The sequence below is a fragment of the Bactrocera tryoni genome, chromosome 4 (genome assembly GCF_016617805.1).
Source record: "Bactrocera tryoni isolate S06 chromosome 4, CSIRO_BtryS06_freeze2, whole genome shotgun sequence".
Lineage (NCBI taxonomy): Eukaryota > Metazoa > Arthropoda > Insecta > Diptera > Tephritidae > Bactrocera > Bactrocera tryoni.
The window spans coordinates 74,773,917-74,798,547 of NC_052502.1; the positions used below are offsets into that span (position 1 = coordinate 74,773,917).

General features: G+C 34.3%; 1 protein-coding gene across 5 annotated transcripts in view; it reads right to left on the minus strand.

The window, feature by feature from the left end:
* Nucleotides 1-24,631, minus strand: part of LOC120774194 — a 279,261-nt gene that overhangs the window by 11,221 nt on the left and 243,409 nt on the right. For 4 of the 5 annotated variants that reach the window (XM_040103628.1, XM_040103629.1, XM_040103627.1 and 1 more), the window contains 7 exons: nucleotides 3,535-3,754; nucleotides 2,890-3,153; nucleotides 2,705-2,816; nucleotides 2,312-2,504; nucleotides 1,789-1,997; nucleotides 1,543-1,673; nucleotides 1,214-1,395 (listed from right to left, as the gene is read on the minus strand). In XM_040103628.1, coding sequence (XP_039959562.1) covers nucleotides 1,214-1,395; nucleotides 1,543-1,673; nucleotides 1,789-1,997; nucleotides 2,312-2,504; nucleotides 2,705-2,816; nucleotides 2,890-3,153; nucleotides 3,535-3,754 — 1,311 coding nt within the window. The remainder of the gene's footprint in view (nucleotides 1-1,213; nucleotides 1,396-1,542; nucleotides 1,674-1,788; nucleotides 1,998-2,311; nucleotides 2,505-2,704; nucleotides 2,817-2,889; nucleotides 3,154-3,534; nucleotides 3,755-24,631) is intronic. The other variant, XM_040103626.1, reaches the window with a different exon arrangement.

Sequence of the window (24,631 nt, forward strand, 5' to 3'; positions counted from 1 at the left end):
AACCTAATATTTGTATTGTAAAGTAATGAAAGAAAACTGGTCGAAAGTAAAAGTACTTAAAATTACATAAAAATTACGTAACAGTACGCCAAACCACTTAATAAGTTAAACAAGTGTTTATAAAAATCATTAAATGTAAAGGTAGATTTAATATTTGTAATTTGTTCTAATGAAGGAAAACTGGTCGAAAGTAAAAGTACTCAAAATTACATAATAACGACGTAACAGTAATAAGTTAAAAAAGTATACTTATAATCCATATATGTAAAGGTAGACTTAATATTTATAATGCGTTCTAATGAAAGAAAACTGGCCGAAAAACGTAAAAGTGCCCAAAATTTCATAATAAGTTAAAATGTTTGTTATAATCATTAATTTTAAAGCATTCTTTAAAGTAATTATAATTATTAAAAGAAAACTCCTATAATACATGCATATAAAACTGGTATAAAAATACAACGTACGACAGCAGCCAAATTTGCGTTTTAAATACTTTTAATATGACTTCTAAAGCATAATTTCTGTCCAATTTTTACAAAAAGGTTAAGGGAATTAAGAAATAAAATTGCCATAACTGGTATAAAATATAGCCATCAATAAAGTTAACTACACACAAGCTAATATTTCTTTGTTTTAAATTTTAATATCGGTTGGTTACAAGCATTTTGAGCGTTTGGTTTTAAAACTGGTCGAAATGGTCGAAATTTATTTATGCCAATCGGTTGATGTATTTTATTGTATTGCGGCAATAAGAACAACTATTTGGGTAAAAACACGTATTACTTTGGTTTAACTGAATATAAATACGTTGGGTTTGGTAATGTAGCCAAAACTGGTCTAAAGACCAAATTGCCAATTCAGAATGTAAAAAATTTATAAAAATTTTGAATTTTTCACAATAATTATTTACTCCAATTCTTACTGGAAACAATTATATGTATGTATATCTTTGCAAGCATTTGGCAAAAAGTAGAAATTATATTGTATATGCATTTTCAATTATTAATTTGCTTTTCTTTTGATATTAATTTTGCAGGTTCTTGTAAACGAACGAGGAGGGTCTCGCAAATTAAGGCTCAACTCAACGCCTACATACTATGCTTGGAACCGAGATTAACACAGCACACATCAACGCCCACTGACGACGATTGCGGTGTGGCCGCCCCTTGGGCTAAAACTCTTGCATGCAACATTTTGTTATATTCATCCTCACCGATGGGTCGCCACGAGCCCCTACGGTACGGTTTCGGTATCTGTCCGGTCTCAGCATGATTCGATAAATTCATCACCAAATCCTCAAGCATTTGCGAGCGTGTACGCTCTTGCATGCGTGCAAATTTCGGCGCCGAATATGAGGCACGTTCACCATTGACGATTTTCGTGAGTAGCCATTCGCTGTAAAGAGAAAAACGCGCGCGAGTGAGTGAGTGTGTGAAAAAAGTGTGCAAAATAGGTGTAAAATGTGTTTAAAAGTGTTGGTGTAAATTCAGTGTTCAATGAAAATGTGAAATCGTGAAAATTCGTAAGTGTTAGGCTACTCACCGAAACATTGTACCCTTCTCGAACACCGACTGCTCCCAGAGATACGGCTTGTAGGCGCCGACTTCATCGCGTGTCACCACCGAAACCTCATAACGTGTGGGTTTGTGTTTGATGCGAGCCGAGACGCAAACCTGGTGTGTGAATTGGATAAAATAAGCGCGTGGGAGTTAGAGCGAGAGAGCGTACTCAAGCAGCTGTTTAGTGTGTGAGTGTATAAGGTAAGTGTATAGCATTAAATGATCTTACCAGTATAAATGTATGCAGGAAATGTGACTTAATGCAGGCAGGACTAAAGCGCGTGTTATCCGCTTCCAGAAATACCACGCAAACAATATCGTTGCCGATATGACGTTTGCGTTGTAGCTTTTGCGGATCATGCTTCTCGTAGGGTAAGAGCGTCGATACATGAAACATGATCTCAATGTTACGCCAATTGGTGTAAACCGAATAGAGACCTGCGGGGAAGATATTATAAAATTAAATAGTATTATTATTTCCCCCGACCCAAAAAAATTATTATATTGGTTGAAAAAGTCTTTTCGTATTTTTTGGAGTTTTGTTTTACACTGATCGAATAATGTTTCCAGCGGAAAAATGGCAAAGAGTGGTCGACCAAAATGGTACATATTTGGTTCATTAAAGTTCATTATAAATAAATATAAAAAATATAGGTTGAAGTTTGATTCGAAATACGAAAATACTTTTTCGACTACCCAATAAGTAGCTTTTTCCCTCATTAACTTTTCACTTATTCACACTATTTACTCACCTGTCAAATCATGCACCGTGTCAAGGCCACCTTTGTATTTATCGAAACCACGTAAACGCACACGATCGCCGAGTAACGTTAGGAATTCATCGAAGAGTATGGAATTTTCGTTATTGTCTAAAATTTGTTCCTCGGAGAATTGATCCTCTTTAACATAAATCACACCCACTTTCAGCTCGGATTTTATAAAAACCTAGAGCACAAGAATGTATCGTATACATACGGCAACAAAAAGAGAGAAAGAGAGAGGGAGGGAGAGACAGAGAGAGAGAGCGAGTGAGAAGTTGTCTGTTTTAAAAATATTTTTTCATCATCCAATTCAATTTCTGTATTTTTCTACTACTACTACAACTCTTTCTCTCTTTTCTGTTCGCCTCTATCTGCTACTCATACCTGATCTAGTTTCAACAGCTCCTCGGGCGTATCGGGTAGCTGCCCTAGTGTGAGGGGTGGATTCAAATTAACTTCTTTACCTAGTGACCTAACTACTTCTTCCCGATTATATCTGCAAAGTAGAAATAATTGCTTAGCTAGTCAGTTCATTATGCTCTTTCCTCTTATCTCACTGCCTCACTTACCTATCGGCGAATACACAGGACGCCGGTATCAGTCCATGCACCGTATAGGAGCCGGCGCGTACCAGTATGCGAAATTGATCGCGTCCATTCAGTGTCTCCTGTTTGATGGAGAGTATGACGGGGCCGAGATCCTCATCGCTCGTAAAATAGTTCCAGTGCTCGGTGCCGTAAAAGTACTTCTCGTATGTCTCTTGTTCGACGGAGATGAGCTCGAAGGCGCCCTGTTGATCCCATTGATCCTCGATTGTTGTCTTTTTCCTAGGACTTAAACATTCGTATAAAATTGTTCAACGAATGCGTGTGTGTGTGTGTCGGTGCATATGTGTATGTGTGTTCATAAGCGGGGGGTGGCAACGAAATGGATGGTGTGTGTTTATGTATTTAGCGTTTCGGTGGGCGGGGTTTTTGGCGTGGTGTAGCGGAAAGGGAAACAAAATGTTGGAGTTATTAAAAAATTGTGGTTTCGGCTATAACTTTTGTTTTCTTTAATTAGCAAAAATCAAAAAGGTAGCGCCTATTGCAATTGGTCTAAAATTATTTATCAACAGTTATTCTAGTGTTTGCTTGTCTTTGGCGAGTTTTTACTGCGGGGTGCTATTATCTACTACTACTCGTACACAGAGCTCTGTTTCTTTGCGAGCTCACCTGGGTGTCGCTTCCGAGTCCTCATCGTCCTCATAGAGATCGCTGCATTCACGCTCGAGATATGCGTCGCTGGAGCTGCCCGCTCGTATATCTTCGTGCTCTGAGTCGCTTTCATCCCAATTCGTATGCAGTGTGGGTAATGTGATTTTCTGACGTGAACATTCAATCCAGTAGCCAGGTGTGGGCATGAGATTGTGGGGGTAATCTTCGCAAAACTCATCTGCAATAAGCATAAGTGAAAGGTGTTGTAAATTTCTATTTGCTATCTGAGCTTTAGGTATCTCTATTAAAAATTTGAGACATTTTCAGTTTGTGGCCTTAAATTATAGTAAAAAATGTTCACACAAAGCCAGATTAGTGTGAAGGAAACCAATGTTGCTTTTGAAAAATTTTTTCACAAAAATATTACTGGTCGAAACTGGTATAACCCCTTTCAAGTGACTTTTTCAAGCGACTTTATTTTTATGTATCTAAATCGTTCCTTAAAGAAATAAATGCAAGTTATTTCATTCGACCATAAACTGGTATAAATTGTGCTCCAAAAAAAGAAATCCAAATTATTGTATTACACCCGAAACTGTTATAATTTTTTAATCGTCAAAAACACGTTTCTGCCATAAAAAGCATTTTTCAATGAGAAATAGAACTGGTCGAAACTGGTATAATTTTACTCTAAGGTACACATATTTCAATAGCTTCTAAATTATATCTTCAAACCAAATATGTATCGTTTTATAAAGAAAATGGTTAATTTACCGTTTTATTTTAATTTTATTAAAAGTGGTATAAAATTTAAGTATGCCTGCAGTCAAAATATTCAAAAAAAAATTTCTTCAAACTGAATTCAATTTTCAGCAGTCAAAAATCATTATTCGTTCTTGCTTTATTTCACGAAAAAGTTCATTGCATACAGTCAGGCGTAATGCACACAAGCCAATCAACTCACCACTAACAAGCGTGTTGTGGCTACTAGAAAATCCAATCAACCGTAAGAAAAACCCAACGATGCGCCACAAAAATTGGCTGATTAGCGGCCACAGCACAGTTGAAAACACATTTCGCTACCAACACGGTGGGCATATAACAGCCTGAAAGTATGCTACGCCGAAATGCTTAAAAGCCCAAAAAGGACGAGCATATAAGCGTACTAGCTGGAATTTATGAGCAGTGAAGCGAATGTGCACACATTGGACAGACACACACATGCGGATGCGGTGAGTGATATGTCGTGTGGACGCAGAGAATGTGTAGAAGAATGAGAGGAAGTGTAAGAACAGAGCAGTAGATGGATGAAAGGATTAAGCCGCAGAATGGATGCATAAGCTATGCACATGCCATACAGAAGTGATGCTTCAACGATGCTGAAAGATGTATGAACTTGGCTGAATTGAGTAGCTCAACGATGCGCCGAGGCAGCAGCGACTCTTGATAATGGCTTTGCAAAAGAACGAAAATGTTTAGTGGCTGCGAGCGAAGGCTCGACATAAATGCGCAGCAGTAAAGCTGGCAAATGCAGCTAACAACTGAGTGGCTGTAGAGCACCACATAGAGTTGGTTGGCATAAGTGACTAAAAAAGAGCATTAGAAGGCATAAAGTGTCGGCTTCAGGCGCGGAGAAATCGAAAACTACCCGTTGGAAAGAATAAGTGTAAGCCTGTGACGTTGAAAGCTACTTATTTTCAGTTGACTATCATAAAAATAGACTCACTTTATTTACACACCGAAAAATAACAGCTTGTAATAATGCCTTGCATACTTTGCGGCACGTCAACCCAATTAAACAATCTAATTAAAATGTAATGCGCGGTACTGCATGCACCCCACACAAGAACCGTTTTAATGCGCGCGAGCACATACATATGTTTTACGCAACCCTGTCTCGACACGGCAGTGGGGGCCAAGTAATAAGTAGACAGCCTGAGTGTAGGCAACACAAATATTGAAATGGCATGAAATGAAACTTTATCATATGGTGCGTTCTATAAAAAACGCGCAAGATGTTGAAAGCAAAAGACAACGATCCCACGCACACAACACTAAATGAAAGGGAAAACATTAATGAGCTCCCGTCATAGCATTTCACGTTGATGGCTTCAGTCAGAAGACGCACGCAAATCACTTAAGCATATTTTTGTTTTATTATTTAAGTAAATAAGTACATACTCATATAATATGTTTAGGTAGTTATTTTTTTGTTTTTGTTGTTATTTTTCATGTCTAATTAAATCACATTTTGCCAGCAAATTCCCGCTACTGCTGTCACGACTGACAGTATGCTAAACGATAATATTATTGCGTAACCGTGAAGGGTTTCGCGCTAAGGTTGAAATGTGCAGCAGCTTACAGGGGTCACAAACGGCGGCTGACAAGCGTTTGACGTCGATGTACGCACGTGTAAGTTGTTGCTCGGGCAACGGAGTTGTGACAAGCACATTTGCGTAGGTTGGTAGGTAGTTGGAGGACGAGGGTATGGAGTAGCAATGTCTTTTGTGCGTTGGAGGGTTAGAGTTATTGTAACAATTTTTGCCGTAATGAATAATTAATGAATAAACGTATTTTTTAATGAATATCTAAACTGGTCGAATTTCTGAAATCGCATATTTTCGTTTCTGTGAGTATAGTTAACTATTTTTAAAGCTATTTCTGTTTAAAAGTAGATTTTTCGCATTTTTTAAAACTGGTCGAAAACTGAAAGTAGCGTATAAACGACTGGTAAAAATTATATTGAAATTTTCCGTTTCTTAGCAATTATAACGCAGTGCTTTTCGTTTGAATCACTTTTATTTTATCTGGTATAAACTGGTTGAAGTTAAAAAAATATAAAATTTTATTGTATGTAAAAGAAAAGGACGGCTTGTTAAAATTAATTATTATGTCTTTAATTTTTTTGTCATTTTGTGAACTGGTCTAAATCGTTTTAATGTACTAAATGCATGATAGTATGTTTTTTTACCAATCTAGTTATTAAATTTGCTTTCAAACTAAGTTCATAAAATTGTTTCATTTGCAACATGATGTTCTTGTATCATTGAAAACTCTCTCTATGATTAAAAAAAAACCTACATTATAGAGTACAGCTAAGCCGCAATATCGAGATTTAGTGTAAATTGTTGTTGTACGATAATTAAATTTCACTAACCGTACCTAGTTGTTTTTTTTAACAACCTATTATTATTATATCTGATTAGGTTCTAGAATATCTAGAAGTCATATTGCGAGACAAATTGTCATATAATAAGATTTATTAATCTCTTTTAGGTCTTAGAACTACTGAAATGATAGCATTCATATTATGTACATTAAATTTTTCATAAAATGTTTACACCCAATCTTCTGGTATAATTAAAAAGCGCTCCCAGCATATAATAAACGTACCAAAAGTGTATTTTATATACCTAATAAAGCTTTTCAGCAGCTCAATTGCATTTTACAAAACTGGTATAAACTGGTCGAAACTTATAAATTTCATTATTTCTCTTGAACAGCATATATTGTGTATTTTTCACGTGCACTTCTACATTTAAAGGCTCTAGTCACACTTTTAGTCATTTGGTTTCTTCACAGGTCGCCATATTAGTTTCTTTACATACAACTTGCATATGTTTACCAGTACAAATATTTTCCTGTATGTGTGTGTGTGTGAAATTTAAAAACCGCGCCACATGTGCACACTTTTCCAATCAATTTTTGTTTGTACACACCGCCATAACTTTGAGCGCTTTAATAGTAAGCTACTCACGCATCGTGCCGTGCATTCACTATTTAAACACATGTTTGCTTGTATGTCATGTCAAACACATAAAAACAGTTTATGGCTGCAATTGAAGCCAAAGCGTTTTCCACATTTTATTATTTATACTTTTATTCCTTTCTTTCTTGCACCGTGAATTATTTTCATTTTCTTATATTTTTAAAGCTTTTGCGTAAATTCGAAGAAAAAATACTGAAAAAATAATCATAACTTTTTGCAACAACAATTTTTCATATTAAGAAAAGCGAGGACTTTAAGAACTTTGCCAGTGACTTGGCGAAAACAAACTGTGTGTTCTGAGATACATACTTGTGTATTTTGTACTTGCATGTGCATGTGTTGGACTGGTTTGTAAGCTGTTGTTTGGCGGAAAGTGTAGCGCGCACAATATGTGGGCGAGATATAAAAGTTGTAAAGAAAAAGTAGTTGAGAAAGTAGCATAAAATGTATACAAAAAAAAAAACAGTAAAAATGGAATGGAGGTACGCAAAAGTGCGTAAGTAATAATAAAACAGTGAAAAACTTTGGTTGTGGAACTAGCGAGACAACAAGAGTAGCGTCGAGCAGGCGTCGATATGAAAAGTCATAGTGAACAGGAAATTGGATAGCAAACTGTTACACCGAGAAACTTAACTTGTAGCTTAGCGCTGGCTTATAAGTGAAGGAAAGGCAGCACGGAAATTGACTAATATAAAGCAGAAGGAATGTGCACGAGATGAACTTATAATCGCGGTAGTGGGATGTGGCTTATTAAAATTGTTCTACTAGTGAGATACTGAGATGAACGCAGAGAATAAAATTTTCAACTAAGATAAATTAAGATACATTGTATAAAACAACACTTTGGTGTACAATAAGTGCATGTTAGTTGAAAAAATATTAATTTGCGGACTGGTATAAACTGGTATAAGTGTTTTGATATTATTCTATACTGCATTTTCAAGTGAAATAAACGCAAAAATTAATTTTTTTTCACACACTAGTGCGCAAATGCGAAAATTCAAACTGGTATAATAGAGAATACAGCTTAATTTCATTGCATTGAAAAGGATAAAGAACAAAATTATTATTATTAGTAATAATCATATAAGGTTTAACTTTACAACCTTTCCCTGCGCGAAAAAAAAACAAAAAATAAAACTCGTATAATAAGTCATACACCAAAAATTTACTGCAGTAGCGTAGATCTCAATTTCCAAACTTGATATTTAAAATGTTCATCAATTTTGAGTAATTTCTAAAGGTTTTGACAACTGGTATAAATATATATTTTCACAAAATATGTTTAAAAGTTTGCAAAAGCACTCCCAATGATTTTGTATTTGAAAACGTTTAAAAAAAAGTTTTGAAAACTGCTGTAAAATTAAAAAAATCAGTTTATTTAGTAAGTAACGCATTTATAAAATTTTGCTGAGTTTTTTCCCTACGCCTATGCTAAAATTATTCCTTCCAATCAGCTGGTATATACATACATATTTTATATTATTAGGTTAGTTTACACTGCTTTTCAAAACTATTTTTCGAAAGTATTTAATAAACTCTAATTATTTTGTATATACAATTTTCTCCAGCTAAAATCTTATATGCAGGTTTAAAATTTTTTGTGCCTATTTAAACAGCTAAAATAAAAAATTCTGGAGAAAAAATTGCACACGTGTGTGGCCTTACAGTTGACTGGCACAATTTGCATTTTGCTCGATATGAGATTTTTTATATGAGTGTGTTTATTTACACATGTATGTTCATATGTACTCATACAAGTGCACATTTTGAAGATATGCGCACCTCTATTGCTATGCGCCCGACCCGACAGTCATAAATAATAAATTTTATTATTTTTACTTGAAGCAAGTGTGCCATTGACACCCGACACCCGTCAAGCAACAGCAGCAACAAGTAAATACATAATAAAAAAACTAAAAAAAAGAGAAATTGAAAGCGGGTAACTGAAAGGGGTGAATTTGATTGGTTTTTTGCCACGTTCAACTTTAGCTTCTCTTCTCTCGCTCCATATGCCATTTTCCGCTGGTTATATGTACATACATATATTGGTTTTTGCATTCAGAGCTTTTTACATTTATGTATATCAAAGTGCTTTTCACTATTTTATTACTTTTTCTATATTCTTTTGTGCATACCACCTGTCTTTTTTTCAAAGCAAGCATGTGCGCGATTTTTTATGCAAAGTCTTTTGCAGATATCGTGGATTAATTGAGCAATTGGGGATTAACGTATGTTTGCAATATTTTCTTCATACATATACAAAAACGTGCTTGCGCAAATATATCGATAAACGCTTTTTTTGTGTACTTTAGCACTTTTTTCAAAACTGGTATAAAATTTGTAAGTGTAAAAATGTTGCCTAAAATACAATAGGTCATCTATATACAATATTTTCAAAGCTGTGGTGCAAAAAAATTGTTTTAAAATAACTGGTATAAATTAAGTGAGGTGCAGAAGTTTTGTAAAATAATGTCTAGTAAGTAGAAAACACTTGTATATAGTATTAAAGCCTTTTTAGCTTATTACTACAAACTTTTTTCAACTGGTCGAAAGCAATTTTTGACATATTTTCTTCTAATAACATTTTGCTGTTGCAATATTAATTCTAAAATGTTTTTAACTACTTTTAGATGTCTAAAATTTTTAAACTGCTCGAAACCTAAAACTGGCATTTTTTTGAGTATACTTCTTTTTATTCCAATAATAATTCCAAATTGTCCTGAACAACTTGCAACTAGCTGTGTTCCACTTTTACATACTACACAGTCACCTTTTTACCCCAATTTTCAACTCTATTCATTCTTAACCCATAAATTCACTAACAAAAAAGAAGGCATTCCTTGGTCTACCTAATCACCCTCATGATTCCCCTATTAATTGGCGTATCAGTGCTAATGGTTGGCATTAAATTTCGATATAAATGAAGCGCTAAAGTCATGATGACGTACTTAAGACCATAAGAAAGAAGAAAAAAAGTAAAGCTACAACAAAAGCAACATAAACTTGAAATTACTTGCGGCAATGTAAAGCACACGGCCGTGCTGGAGGTCATGTAAAAAGTTTGTGCCAGCAAAACTTCCAGTACAATGAAAAAAGAAAAAAAAAATACAGCAATAATAAATTTCTGCTTGTTTTTATTGTTGTTGTGTACAAAAAGGGGTGTAAAGTTTTCACACCAGACTGCAGTCGGCGTATTACAGGGCGGGTGGCGTAGTTGAGAAGGGAAGTAACCAAACTTTGACTATGCCAGCGACATCCATCGACAGTTCGGTGCTGCTGACTTGGCAACGTTCGCTTCATTTCGGTTTCACCTTGGCTTTCTCTTTCTTTTTATGTTTTACCATTGCCTATTTTCTTGTTTGTGTGTTTAGCATGAACTATTCGATTTTTGTGAGTTTTGCTTTGCCATTGTCATTTGCTTGTCGACAGCTAGTTTGTTGGTAATTTATTTTTTCTTAGCTGACTTCCAAAAGTGTTATGGATTTATTTTGTTTCGCAGCTTCGAATTTCTTATGCATTTTTCTCTGTGAACATAATTACCGTTAGCATTATCATGACAATAAAAAAATAACCGGAGGAAGTTATATAAACTCCTTTTGCGAAATACTAGAACAATTAATAACATTTTTTTTGTGAAAAAAAAATTGGAGCTGCCGGCTTTTTTTTAATTTGGTGTTCAAACGTAGCAAAAAAAAATTATTTTATTTGAAATAAAAAATTATGTCCGGATAACATGCTATTATCCGAACTATTTATTTATGTACTTTATAATACTCTATACACATTTTATTTTTAATGTTGCCAGACGGCTAAACTCAACACAGTTAAAAAAATAATAAAAAAGAATGTGGTAAATATTAAAGCACATGATATTTGTATAGAAGTTTAATGCTAGATCAAAATAAAAAATTATAACTTTCATATTTTTCAAATTTTTTACAGGGTTGGCAATAATTTTGAGTTAAACTAGATTTTATTAATTTTAATTACTGTTTATGGTATTATTTAAACTGATTGGAAATATATTTTTGCTTTCGGCTTCTTTGAATATTTTTATTTAAGTAAAAATTTTCACAAAAAGAGTTCGTTCTAATTTTGGGTTCATATTAAATTATTATACAGAGTTGCCATATTTTTTTAGAAATATTTTTTTTTACAAAATCTAGAGTATAAAAATAGAACTTAAAAAGGTTATATTTTATAAATAAATAATTGCTTCATGTTTAATTATTATACAGAGTTGCCATATTTTTTTTAGAAATATTTCTTGCAAAATCTAGAGTTAAAAAATAGAGTTGGAAAACGTTATACTTTATCAATCAATAATTGCTTTGAAATGTAAATACTTGCATGGGTTGCCATATTATGTAATTTTTTAAATTTTATTAAATTTTTGCATGAACTTCGACTTCATTGAATATTTTTATTTACTTAAAATGTGTACAAACTTTTTTCTTTTTAACTTTTCATTTAAATTGAATTATTATACAGAGTTGCCATTTTTTGGTTATTTAATTTTTTTAATTATTTTAGATAGTAATAAATACTTTATTTTTTTTTAGCAAAAAATATTTTAGTTCTGGATTCGAATATTTTGAAAAGTTGCCATATTTGTTTTATTATATAAATACTAATTATAAAATTTACAAAAATTTTGAATTCTGTATAGTTTTTGGCATTACTTTCTGCTGCTATAAATATTTTTATTTACGAAAAAAGGTTTACCAAAAAATCTTTTCTATTTTTCCATAAAAAATTACAAAAAAAGGTTGCCAACTATTAACAAAATTTATTCTTGCTTAATATAACTTGTGTCAATAATTTTTGAGCATTATATACTGATTTCAATCGATTTTTCTTAAAATTTTTTTCTTAAAAATTTTTTTCTTAAAATTTTTTTTCTTTAAAATTTTTTTTCTTTTTTTTTCTTTAAAAAATTACAAAAAAGGGTTGCCAACTTTTAACAACATGTTTTGTTGCTTTATAAAATTTGTGTCAATAATTTTTAAGCACTATATGTACATTAATTTCTTTAAGAATTTAAGAATTTTGGTCAACCACGGCGTATGAGCAACCTTAAATTTAATATCTTTGCTATTTAAGGCATTTCGCGCAACAAACCTACCAACGAAAACATTGTTGCACTCATTTAATGCATTGGCATTCGCAACAAACTGTTGCTTGTATACATCCTGCCGCATATCCTTGCCACATTCGACAGGTATTCAACTACAGCCGACACTTAACCAATTTGTTGACTTTATTTAAGCAGCGCTAGAACTGCTCGTTGACAACATTGAGTGCTTTACACCTGCTTGAAATATCAAGGTGACGGCGCCAGAACGCTGCTGCGTATAAACAACACCAACATACGTACGCACACAAGCACGAAAGCAAACAAACAAATGGTTGGATATGAAAAATAAGTGAGACGAAGTACAAATTGCTGGAGCTGAATGAATAAATGCGCCAAGCGACGGCAAGACGAAGGACTGAAAGCCTGCAAGTGTCAGTTGGGAAGGTACTGCGGCAGGACATGCATAAAATGCATTAATCTATTGCAGCTCATAAATTTTAAAGCGTGCACTTCCGCGCGCCCGCGTAAAAAAGCAAAAGTAGAAAACTGGCACGAAGCAGCGTCTACAGCAGAAGTGGCCCAATGCATAGGAGCGTAGATGGAAGTGTTCAGAAAGTGTGGAAGCAACTATTTTGTGAGCATGCTCGGCTGCACTACCACCTTGCTGGCCGCTTAGAAGGCTAGCAGCAGGCTTTACTGCGTTTTCTAAGGACAATGGCGTCAACCTTGTCGCCTCAGCTTCCTGATTCCGCTGTGCGTGAAGGACGCAAAGACAGAAGTTTTCGATTCATGGCGAATGTTTTTTTTTGTTTGTTTGAAAAGGGAAAAGTTTCGCATTTTTGCTGCACTTGCGCTGCTGTTGAGTAATTTATGTGCCGTTCATTCCAATATATTCGTTTCTATTGGTTTTTTCCTACCATGGTTGCAGGTGGATCAGGCTTAAAAGTACAAAAATCTTAAGAAATTAATTATTTAAAAAGTATTTAGATAAATATGTATATGAAATTGAGAGCTCCTTGTTTTTGAAAGGGTGTTTCAATAAGAGTTCTGGTTAAAAAACTTTGTTAATTTGAATGCGGAGTAAATTTAGCGAGCCTTCAATAAATTTATTATCATTTATTTTTAATAAAATTTACAACGTTTGCCATTGTCGCACCCTGTAGCATAAAATTTAAGTTTTTTTTATAATTTATGACTCTCTCAACCAAATCTCCCAAAAACATAAGCATTTCTATCCAAGCGCCACCTAGCCACGAGCTTTTCATTGACTTCAGTACTTTCTATTTATAGATATTTCTTTCTTTAATTTTAGTACTTTTATTTTACAAATGCTGCTTTATAATATACTCCAGGGTACATATTAAAAATATAATCCAAATCGACCTATAAACGTAGGTGTTATAAGCATTTCTATCCGAGCGCCATCTAGCGATGAGCTTTTTATTGGCTTCAGTACTTTATATTTGGCTAGTTCTTTCTTTAATTTTAGCCCCTTTATTTTAAAAATGCTTCTTTATTGTATACTTCAGTGTAAATATTCAAAATATGAAATAAATGTTATAAGCATTTCTACTCGAGCGCCTTCTAGCGACGAACTTTTTATTAGCTGTAGGACTTTAAATTTGGATAATTATTTCTTAAATTTTATTGCTTGTATTTTGAAAATATTTTTTCCTTATAGACCCAAAGCTATATTAGTATATATCCATGAGAAGTCTAGCTACAAAAATAGGTATTTTGTGAATATAGAATCGAGCGCCATCTTGCGGCGAGCTTTCTATTAGCTGTAATACTTTATATTTGGATATTTAGTAGAGGAATTGATTTTATTCTATTCTATTATTTTGTCACCCCACAGACTGTCAATAAAATAGTTCCTTGAACTCCAACAAATAACATTTCACTTACTCCCTTTATATTAAAAATGTCTTAACCGACGGAAACGACATTTGCTTTCAGCATTAAAGAGAACACGAAGAAAGGAGTACGAAATCCAACACTGCGAACGTAAGTCAAATAATTTTTAACGGCCAAAGGAGCAGATTTGCTAAGAGAGCTAATTAAAATTTGCATTTTATTAGCGTTGAATACCAGTTTAATGCACTTTTAACGGTTTAGCGCTTGAGGGCACTACAAATGGGTACGAGCGAAGAGTTGAGAGAGCGCGCAGTGGAGTCAGCGAGTGGGCCGCAGAGTAGTAAAATATTTGTAATTTGTGCAAATAATAATGAAGCGCTCTTCGCTGCTTGCCGTCTATTTTAATATTTTCCCTCTCGCACAGCACAAACTATGCTCTGCTCCGCCATTTTCATATGCTGACGTGGCGCTCGGTGTCATATTGGTCATTAAAAATTCCCGTAAACGACCGCTCTAAAAATTAGTGTCACTAATATGATATTTGAGCACTTTATGGGGATTATGTGGGTTGTCTAGAAGTATGCAAGTGTTAAGTAAAATTAATTATTACGATATTTTAGCTAAATAATTATGTAAATGATTTTTCCGACACCAGTTATAGCAGAGCAGGCGCCTTTTTGGTGTTTTTATGAGCGAGTTAATTACACTCATTCCTAAATATTGACTACTATTGAGATTATAATCAACGTTGTTGGAATGAAAATGAGAGTTTGACCGTTAAAGTGGTTTGGCGAGGTGAATTGAAAAGCTTAGAAATAGCAAAAAACCATTTTTGAAAAAAGTCTTGCATGGAAATAATTTTTATACAACCGCTAGATGGCGCTGTGCCTAAGTTAGTTGAAAACAACAGAACTGCTGTCCCGATTTGTCTAATTTTTTTTAAATATTTTAATGAAACAAGGGGATCTATCGAAAATTTAAACAATTATAATAATATTATTCATTAAATATGGCAACCTTAAATTGCAATTTTAATGGATATTTTGATATAATAAGTGTGTTATCTAAAGTTTTAATGCTAAATTAAAATATTATTCACAAAATATGGCAACCTTTAATCGAAAATAAATTTTAATTTACAATTTTATATTGATATTTTGATAAAATATGTGAAATTTCTAAAGTTTAAACATTAACAAAAATACACATTTAAAAAGTATGGCAACCCATGACAACAATTTTTTTCAGTTAAATTTTCATTGATATTTTGATGGAATATGTAATCTATCCAAAGTTTAAACGCTAAAACAAAAACTTTTTCAAAAAATACGGCAACCTTTTACCGCGTATAAATTTTTAGTAGCTAGTTTTCATTGATATTTTCATATTTTTATTCGCAAAATAAGGCAACCTTTGACCGCAAATAATTTTGAAATTCAATTTTACATCGATATTTTGATAAAATATGTAATCTGTCTGAAGTTTGAATACTAGCAAAAATATTATTCACAAAATATGGCAACCTTTGACCATGAATAATTTTTATTTGTGATTTTTAATTGATATTTTGATGAACAAGGGTTCTATCTAAAGTTTTAATGCTAAACAAAAATATTATTCAAAAAATATGGCAACCTTTGTCTAAAAAATTTTTTTGATTACTAGTTTTCATTGATACTTTGATAAAATAGGTTATCCATCTAAACTTTAAACGCTAAAAAAATAGTATTCTAAAAATATGGAATAATATGGCAACCTTTGACTGCAAAATTTTTGTATTACTACTTTTTTATTCTGCGAATACTGGTATGAATATGAATTACACATCGATTCAAAATATTTTTTTTGCTTTCTTTCGATCATATTATTTTTTTAGAATTTTTTTTCAAAGGCTTGACAACCTTCGTTATTTTTACGATTTACGTAACTTATGTATAATTAATGATTTTTTTCGAATTTAAAATTGTATTCATGCCCTCAAAGAAATTTTTAATTATTTTACTTTCATTTTTTTAACTAATTGGCAACTCTGTTGTTTAGTTTTTAATAATTTATTGATACTAAAATTATTTTTAGCTTTTCATTTAAAAGTTTTGCTATATTAAAGAGGAAAATATTATGTTATGTAACTTATTTTGTATCAGCTTTTAGTATCTCAGCTGCATCTAATTTATTTCAAGCTCAGCGCTGATTGCTTGCATACAAAGCTTAAAATTAATTTTTCTGCGCTGATTTGCTTCAGTAAACCGCATGGTATGCGAAGCAGTCAGAAAAATATTTTTCTCAATCAGAAATATTTTTTCCCGCAATCAAAAAAAAAAAATATATATTTTTTTTTAAGTTTTTTTATTCATCTTTTCAATAGACTGTATTTCTAATTCTACTTTAAGCACTTTCTATGAGTTTTTTGCAATATTCGTGTTATTCTCCAGCTCCTAGCAAAATATCTGTTAGTGAGCGCGCCTGAAAGCATGCTTGGCAGCACATATACATATGTATGTATGTATTTGCCATAATCTTGCTGTAGTTTTTGGCCTTTGTTTTTGCATTTACTTTCGCTTTCTCGCTGGCTGGCGCACTCATCAATCAAAAATATCGCTATTGAAGCGCTCAAGCACAGCACCGCTTGCCACAACCGCCGAACGTGGCGCGCATAACTTGAGCTGAGCATAAAATCAAACAGCAACAACAAAAGCAACCACTAAAATGCATACACAGCTACGCAAGTAAGTTTTTCGCAAAGTTTCGCCGCCAGCAACAAATAAACAATATGTTGCCAAATAACAGTCGGTATGTGTGTGTGTGTGCAACTTGCAACAGATACGCGCCGCTAAAATTCAAAGCAATTTCATAAATTCTGCCACAGAACTCCGCGCTGGCAGGGGCAACCGTCGTGGTAGTAGCAACTGTAGTGGCATGTTGCATGCTGCATGTTGCATGCCACAATTTGGATGCCCGCCAATGTCAGTGCGGCGCGTAATGTAATATTGCAGTTTAGTGTGCGGTAGCGCACACACAAACTCATCCACACACTGGCAATACATTTACAGTTAGCGGGCGCGCTTATTTGTGTTTGCTGTTGCGCTTCGGTGTCACTTACAATGGCGGCTCTTTGACTGAAGGGTTGCCACGCCACGCCATGCCGCACCAAAACCCAGCCACGCTGTCAGCATATCAATAGCTGCAGTGCCAAGCACTTTCATGTATGTATATATGTGCGTGTGTGTGAATATGTGCAAGCCCTTGGTATGATAGAAAGATACTGGTGCGTATAAATTTAAATAAGCGCTGATCTGTTTACATGGTGCGCTTTTCGGTATGTGTATGCGCATTAGTATTTGTACATTTCTGTATGTGTGTGTGTGTGTATGTGCGCGCTCGCCCTTCACCATAATCGCATTTTCATTTTTCATGTAATTCGACGAACCGAGGTTAGCTGAACGCATACAAATGCGAACTATTGTAATTTGGTAACAGGAATTTAGCGCGGCGAGGGAAGTAACCGCGCGCGCGTACAAGCTGACAATGCAAATATGGCGAATTTGTGAAATTTCAGTTGCTGCTTAATCCAAAATAGGGGTAGAGGCGGTGGCAAATAATGTATGTTGAAAGTTTAAGTAGAGATTTCGCAGTTGTACACAGTTTATAGAATTCGCTCGGGAGCGCTGTTAAAGCGAAATTGAGTTTTCAAGCGCTTATTTTATGCAAAATCTTTCAAATATTATAAACTATGCATTTTCAAGCGCGTGAATGTGCTTTTGCTGTAAATTAATGGAAATAAAGGCTTTCATATTTGATTTCGAAAATTTATATGGAAAAAAATTTTATAGAAATACTTTAACTATTAAAATTTTTTCAAGTATATTTTGAGTATGAAATGTTTACACACAAATCGTCCCACTATGGCTACAAAATGCAAAAATATGCAACATTTTTGACGCAAAAAAAAATATAAATGCAACCCTGTTTGCAATTTTTTTAATTTACCCTAATTTTACGGAAAATAATGGCATCTATTAGCACAAAATACAAAAATAAGTAATTTTTTTGACAGCAAATATTAAGTATATGGCAACCCTGTTTGAGATTTTTTTTGATTTTATTTTACTTTTACTCACCATTAACACAAAATTAAATAATTTTTTTTTGACACCGAATATAAAATATGTGGCAACCCCGTTTGCGATTTTTTTACTTAAACCGAAATTTTTATAATTATTTCCAATTGTTTTGTAATTTTAGAAATTGTAGCTAGCAACCATGTGTATAAAGCTGTGTTGCACACAGCTGACAACCATGATTAAAGCAATTTTTAATAAAAAACAGCAAAAATTCGTTTATATAAGTTTTTTCAAAAACTAACTTGCGAGCTTTATTTTTGAAGTTTTAGATGAGGTTATGCGCAATCATTTAAACCAGTGATGGCAATAAAAGTCTGCAAATTAAATTAAAAAAATTATGCTAACAATTTGGCAACCCTGCAGACTTTTTATTTCAATCCCAATTATCTGGTATTACTAAAACTATTATTTTTGTGATATAAGCCTTATTTTTTAATGTTTACAAAATTAAAAAAAAAATTATGCCAGTATATGGCAACTCTAAATACAATAATTGTAATAAAAATATATTTAACGTTGGAACTTTAAAACTATTTACAAATTAAAGCTTTATTTGCATTATTTTATACAATTTTAGTAATTAGTTAGTATGGCAACCTTTCAAAATTTTTTTTAACCTCTAAATTTTTTGAAGATAAATTTTAGAGATTTTTATATCTTATGCCAAAAACATAGAATTTTTAAAATATTGGCAATAATTTTTTGTGCCAGTATATGGCAATCCTAAATACAATAATTGCAACATACATATTTTTAAAGTTGGAACTTTCATGTTAATTAATAATAATACAAATTAAATATTTATTTGCATTAATTTATAAATTTTTTATATTTATGTAGTCTGGCAACCCTATAAAATTTAAAAAAAAAAAATTTCGAAAATAAATTGTAGCAAATTTTATATCTTGCTTATATGGTAAAAAAATTGAAATTTTATAAATATTGGCAACTCTGTCGAGATTGTGGAAAAGTTTCCAAAACTTTTTCTAAAAACAAAAAAAAAGTTAAAGCGTGGTTAGAAAATCTATCACCACGTTATGCCAATTTTCATTTACATTTAGTTTTCTTTGAGTTAAAAAATATTATTTCATTATTCATTCAGTCTGGCAACATTCAGTCTGGCAAAAAAAATTAATTGGCAACTCTGTTAAGATTGTGGAAGACTTTCCGATTGTTTTTCTAAAAATTTTTAAACCTCTTATCAGCTCAAAATCATCTATTATCTTCTCATAGTGCCAGTAATGAATTTGGATTTCGACAACACTTAATCTCTTAACACTCTCTATTTTGCTCCTTCCTTCAATCACTTGTTTGTGGGTAGAATACTTAGCACGACCTAAAAGCTACCCACAATGCAAATCAACGCATCTAATCAACACTTGAGCGTTACTAAATTTACTAAAATACAACAACAAGCAGTGTTTGCATCCATAAAATAAGGAAGCAGGCGTAGAGCTCGTCCGTATGATGCTTTGTTTGTGTTTCCCTTTGGCGGATGCGTGCACTTGTGTGCACTTCCGTGCCGCCCTAATATGTTTTATGTGTCCGGTGGGCCGCCTCCGTTTTTCCTGTGCATTGTTGTCGTCACAAGCAATGGGATTAACGCTGGTAAATCCAGAGCAAAGGATGTCCGGTTGCCACACAAGCGCGCTGGCGTACATTGAAGGGCGATAATGTGTAGGTAGTTTAGGATGCCACGAGATAATGCCGAGTTAGTTAAAGTGTGGAACTATATCCAAATAATATTTAGCAAAAGTTTAGTCAGAATTTGGCGATGGATACCATTGAGCTCGCATGATAAGAAGTCTAGAATTCGGAGAACAGAGTCGGAAATCCAAACCTAAAAACTCAGCTCTCTACATAGGCGACGTAAACCTACGATTTTTAATGCCTAGAAGTTTTTAGCAGTGCTAATGATGGAGCTGAAAAGTATAAACCTAAAGACTGAGCTCTTTGCAAGGCTTCAGTTGACGTATACCATGGAGCTCGAATGATAAAAAATCCAAAGCAGCGCGACCAAAAGATACAGAAAGTCCAACTCCGAATGATCTTTTATGATGGGATATATGAATAACCTAAAAGCAGAAATCAATCAGATTTCAAAAGTTGGTTCCAATGAATTTACATCGGTTAACTATTCTATCCAGTATCCAAGTCAGCCTTGGTCATGGAACTCGTCAAGTATCTCTCTGTAAATCGAACATAACTATGAACCGGCTTCAAGTGGTAAAAATATTTTCTTTGACAAAATCGGTTCGGAGGGGCCCCACAGAAAGGGTCAATCGACTGTGTTCATAGAATTTTATCGACATGTAGCCGTCAGTCTCGATTCACTGATTTATAAAAACTTTTTATTGACTCAACCAGCTCGGAATAGTTCATAAGTCATTCTGTGCAGTATGCCACTAAATCTGAGCCATTTTGTTCACCATCCCTCCTTTTATCCCATGGCCTACAGGTTTTCCCATCTAAAGAGGAATCAAAAACAGATTTCCGACCACTTGGCTGGCTATAAAAGGTAGCGTGCTGAGCAAATGAATGCGATTTTAATTGAATTAGAGAGAGAGGACATGCACTAACAGCTAGAAGTCGCTGCGCTGTAAAATACATGAACATTCATTATTGCCCGCCTGGCGTCCAACAGACCAAATAGCAAAGGAGCCATAGCAAAGCATTCGAAACAATTGGTTGGTTTCAGCTGCCTGCGGAGATGCTACAAAAAGCAGTGCAAGTTTTAATAGCTGTCAGGCGTTTGGCTATCTCTGCTTGTTTGCTATTGTTTCGTAATGCATACGTGAGCTTTGGGTGCGGCCCAGCGTATTCGGTAGTTGAACGGATGCAGTTTGTGAAAGTAAGAGTTTCGAGCAAATGGTTCTGGTGTAGAAAATGAAAGAGTTGTGGTTGCGGGCTGAACTTTCAAAAAAGGTAGATCATTTAGAGGATATCTCTGAGCTTTGAAATGAAATCTGACTGTTTTGAGGACATCCGCGGAGTATTAATCTCTCCAAAATAAGTTTGTTGGCACAGAAGCTTAGTGGGTGCCACACACCTGTGGCTTCACTTGTGTCTGCTGTTGAAGAGGAGCGCACATTACTTTTGTTGAAAGAATCTTCCCTCAGAAACCTATTTCACATTAAGAGTTCCCTCTTGTTAATGGAGGTATCTTACTACGACCTTCAGTTCCGTTTAAGGTACTCGTACTAGTCAAGACAATGCTGAACTCTTCGCCACTGTTTTACACCGGTAACCGTTCTAGTGGTTACATAAAAGAACTGGTCTTCTTGCAATCACGAAGCCAAGTCGTAAGCCTCTCTTCACCACAGCTTCATAAACGCTCTCTACACTCGCAATGCGCTTTAATTGTTCGCTAAATTATGTGATAAACTTTTTAGTGCATGTCGAGAAATTTCCTCTGAATTTTTGCGAAGCCAAGCAGCAACTCGTAAAATTATTTCTGTCTTAAAATACGAATGCGTTCAATGTTCGCCAACAAGATTAATTAAATACTTAAAAATTATCACAAAATAAAATAGCGCTGCGAGTAACAAGGCAATAAAAGTCTTCAAGAAAATGAAGATGAAGTGAGTGAGCGCCTGCGGAGCTGGTGCATTAGTTGCAGCAATTTAATTACGACGCTTGAAGCGGTAAACGGCAGTAAAAGCAAAATATTAAGGAAATGTAGATAAATGCCTCCCGGTCAGCTTTGCTCTGGCCTCAGAAGATTTCAATATTGAGCTCTGTGGAACTCTTTTAAAGAAATAGCACGTTATTTAAGACTTCCGTATAGTGTGTGATCTTGGACTTGAAGTCTGATTAAATCTTTCAATATAATACGTTACTAAATAATTGAGGAGAGTAAAGTTTCGTATTGGCTCTTGATTAAAGAGACGAGAGAGATGATCGGAATACCAACTGGGCTGACGGATCGAGAAGACTGCATGAAATGTTTAGAGTAGGGCACCAAAGAAATTATGGAGCATCTCTTGTGTACTTGTCCGGCATTGGCAAGGCTGCGCTGTAAGCATCTGCGGTCCCCACGGCATTATGCACTGAAAGATGTATCGATAGTGAGGCCGCAGAGTCTGTTAAAATTCGCGTCAAGCGCGGGCATCTTAAAGGATGACTACTTCTTTTGGACCTAGAAACCGAACTCCATCTGGTATCGCAAAGGACCAAAACAGTTTAACCTCACCTAACCTAAAGCTTCGATTAGGTCCTCCTCCATCTGCTGAAGCTTCTTTTGTTTTGAAACTACAACTTCGATCAAGTGACTTGAATCCAAATCGAGTGAACAATTTAGATTTGGCTGTAGAGGTCATAGTCTTAAAAACTAAACTTTTCTCTAGTGGAGATATTTCGATACTATATTTTCGTCTGATTCGCCTACTTCTACAGGAGTCTGTCTAAGACTGACTTTACTAGTAGAGTCGGTATGTGTATGGTCTTCCATCTTCACCTGTTCCAAATAGCATTTTTCTTAATGAGTTTAGATTTAAGTCGAGATATCAACTTCGGTTCCGCCATCGGTTAGTTTGGTCGTTTAAAAGAAGTTTAGGTTTGTCTGAGAATTTAATATTTGGACGACCTATTGGTAATCTCTCACACTTTATGAAATGTTGAAGGAATGAAGAAGGTTTTATGTTTTTTATATTGAAGACAGTAATGTCTTTTCTGGTGCTTACGGTGACACTGTTAACATCTTAAGAGTAACCCTCCTACTTTTAACCAGGCTTTGGTTTTTCAGTGCCAATAAACCTGTTGAGAATTTTTAAGCTGAAATGATAGCGATCGAATGATCGTTTTGAAAGTGTGTAGCAAAGCTCTGCAGTTGTGTAGTGGTTGCTGTAAAGTTCACACAGATGGCGCTGCAGTAGCGAGTTAAGAGTTTTTTCTAAAAAACATCATACCCTTACAAGAAATCTTCGAAATTTGGCATGGTTATACTCTAAGGCAACCGAACAATTTATGAACAATATGTGAAGATCGGATCACTATAGCATATAGCTGCTTTATAAACTGTTCGATCAAGAGTAAGTTCTTGTACGGAAAACTTTTTTATTTCAAGCGATATCTTCACGAAATTGGACACGGATTATTGCTCAGGACTCCGCTGTAATCTTAGAAGATATTTTTCAGATCGGACCACTATAGCATATAGTTGTCATACAAACTGAACAATCAAAACTAAGCTCTTGTATGGAAAACTTTTTTATTTGACAATGTATCTTAACGAAATTTGTTATGGATTATTGCCAAAGCCAAACGCTATAATCTCCTCAAATATTGTTCAAATCGGATCAGTACAGCATAACTCTGCAATACAAACATATTTTTGAATGGTATTCTTGCTTCGGCGCAACTGAAGTTAATGTATTTTCTGGATATTACTTAAAAAATATTTAGCTGAACATATAATCCGAGTATATTTTTGTCATTAGTACACATCTTCCGCATTTCGCTCACCCCCCAACCTGGTCACCTGCTTACCACCCGAACCTACCGAAACTTGCTTTCACTAATTGTATATTCCGTCAACATTTCGCTCAATTAAACATTTTGAAAGCGCGCACAAGCGCATTTTTAGCTAAGTAACTGTGTGCGACACTGTGCCAACATAATTGATGGACTCAGCAGCAGTTTTAGCACGAGCTGGTGTTGCCGCTGAGCGATGCGCGAGAGTAATAGCTATTTGTTTATACCAAAGTCGGTGATAAATGTAGTTGAATTATACAAAAATGAGTAGAAAATATTTGTTTGTCTTTAACGACACACACACACACACACATGTTGAAAAACATACAGCTCAACACTCCAGAGGACACTTCAAAGGACTAAAACTGCCAGAAAAGTATTAGTGCAACAAACTAAGTAAATGTGTATGAACAAAAAGCATTTTTGTTGTCATTTTGTTTTTGTGTTTAAAAAATGCTTATGTAAGCACAAATATCTGTTTGTTTACATTTTTAACAGCATAATACTCTCGAGTCATTACCGAGCGCCATGACGAAAGAATGCATGAAGAAACAGCGTAAATATTTTAGCATTATATTTGTTGTCCTTTCGTTGAGTTGGCGACAAATCCTTTGGCTTCTCTGCAGCACAGCGGGAATATGAATATAAACAGAATTTTTTCCACTCACACAAATACAAAGAAAGCCATTGAGTTCATACATGCACATGCACACACATATTTCTACACGAAAAGCTTAAAGCTACATCTTTAAATTGAAGTCTGCTGCCTCGGTTGCTTAGAAATGTAAGAAGCAGCATATAATATTGCGCACAATA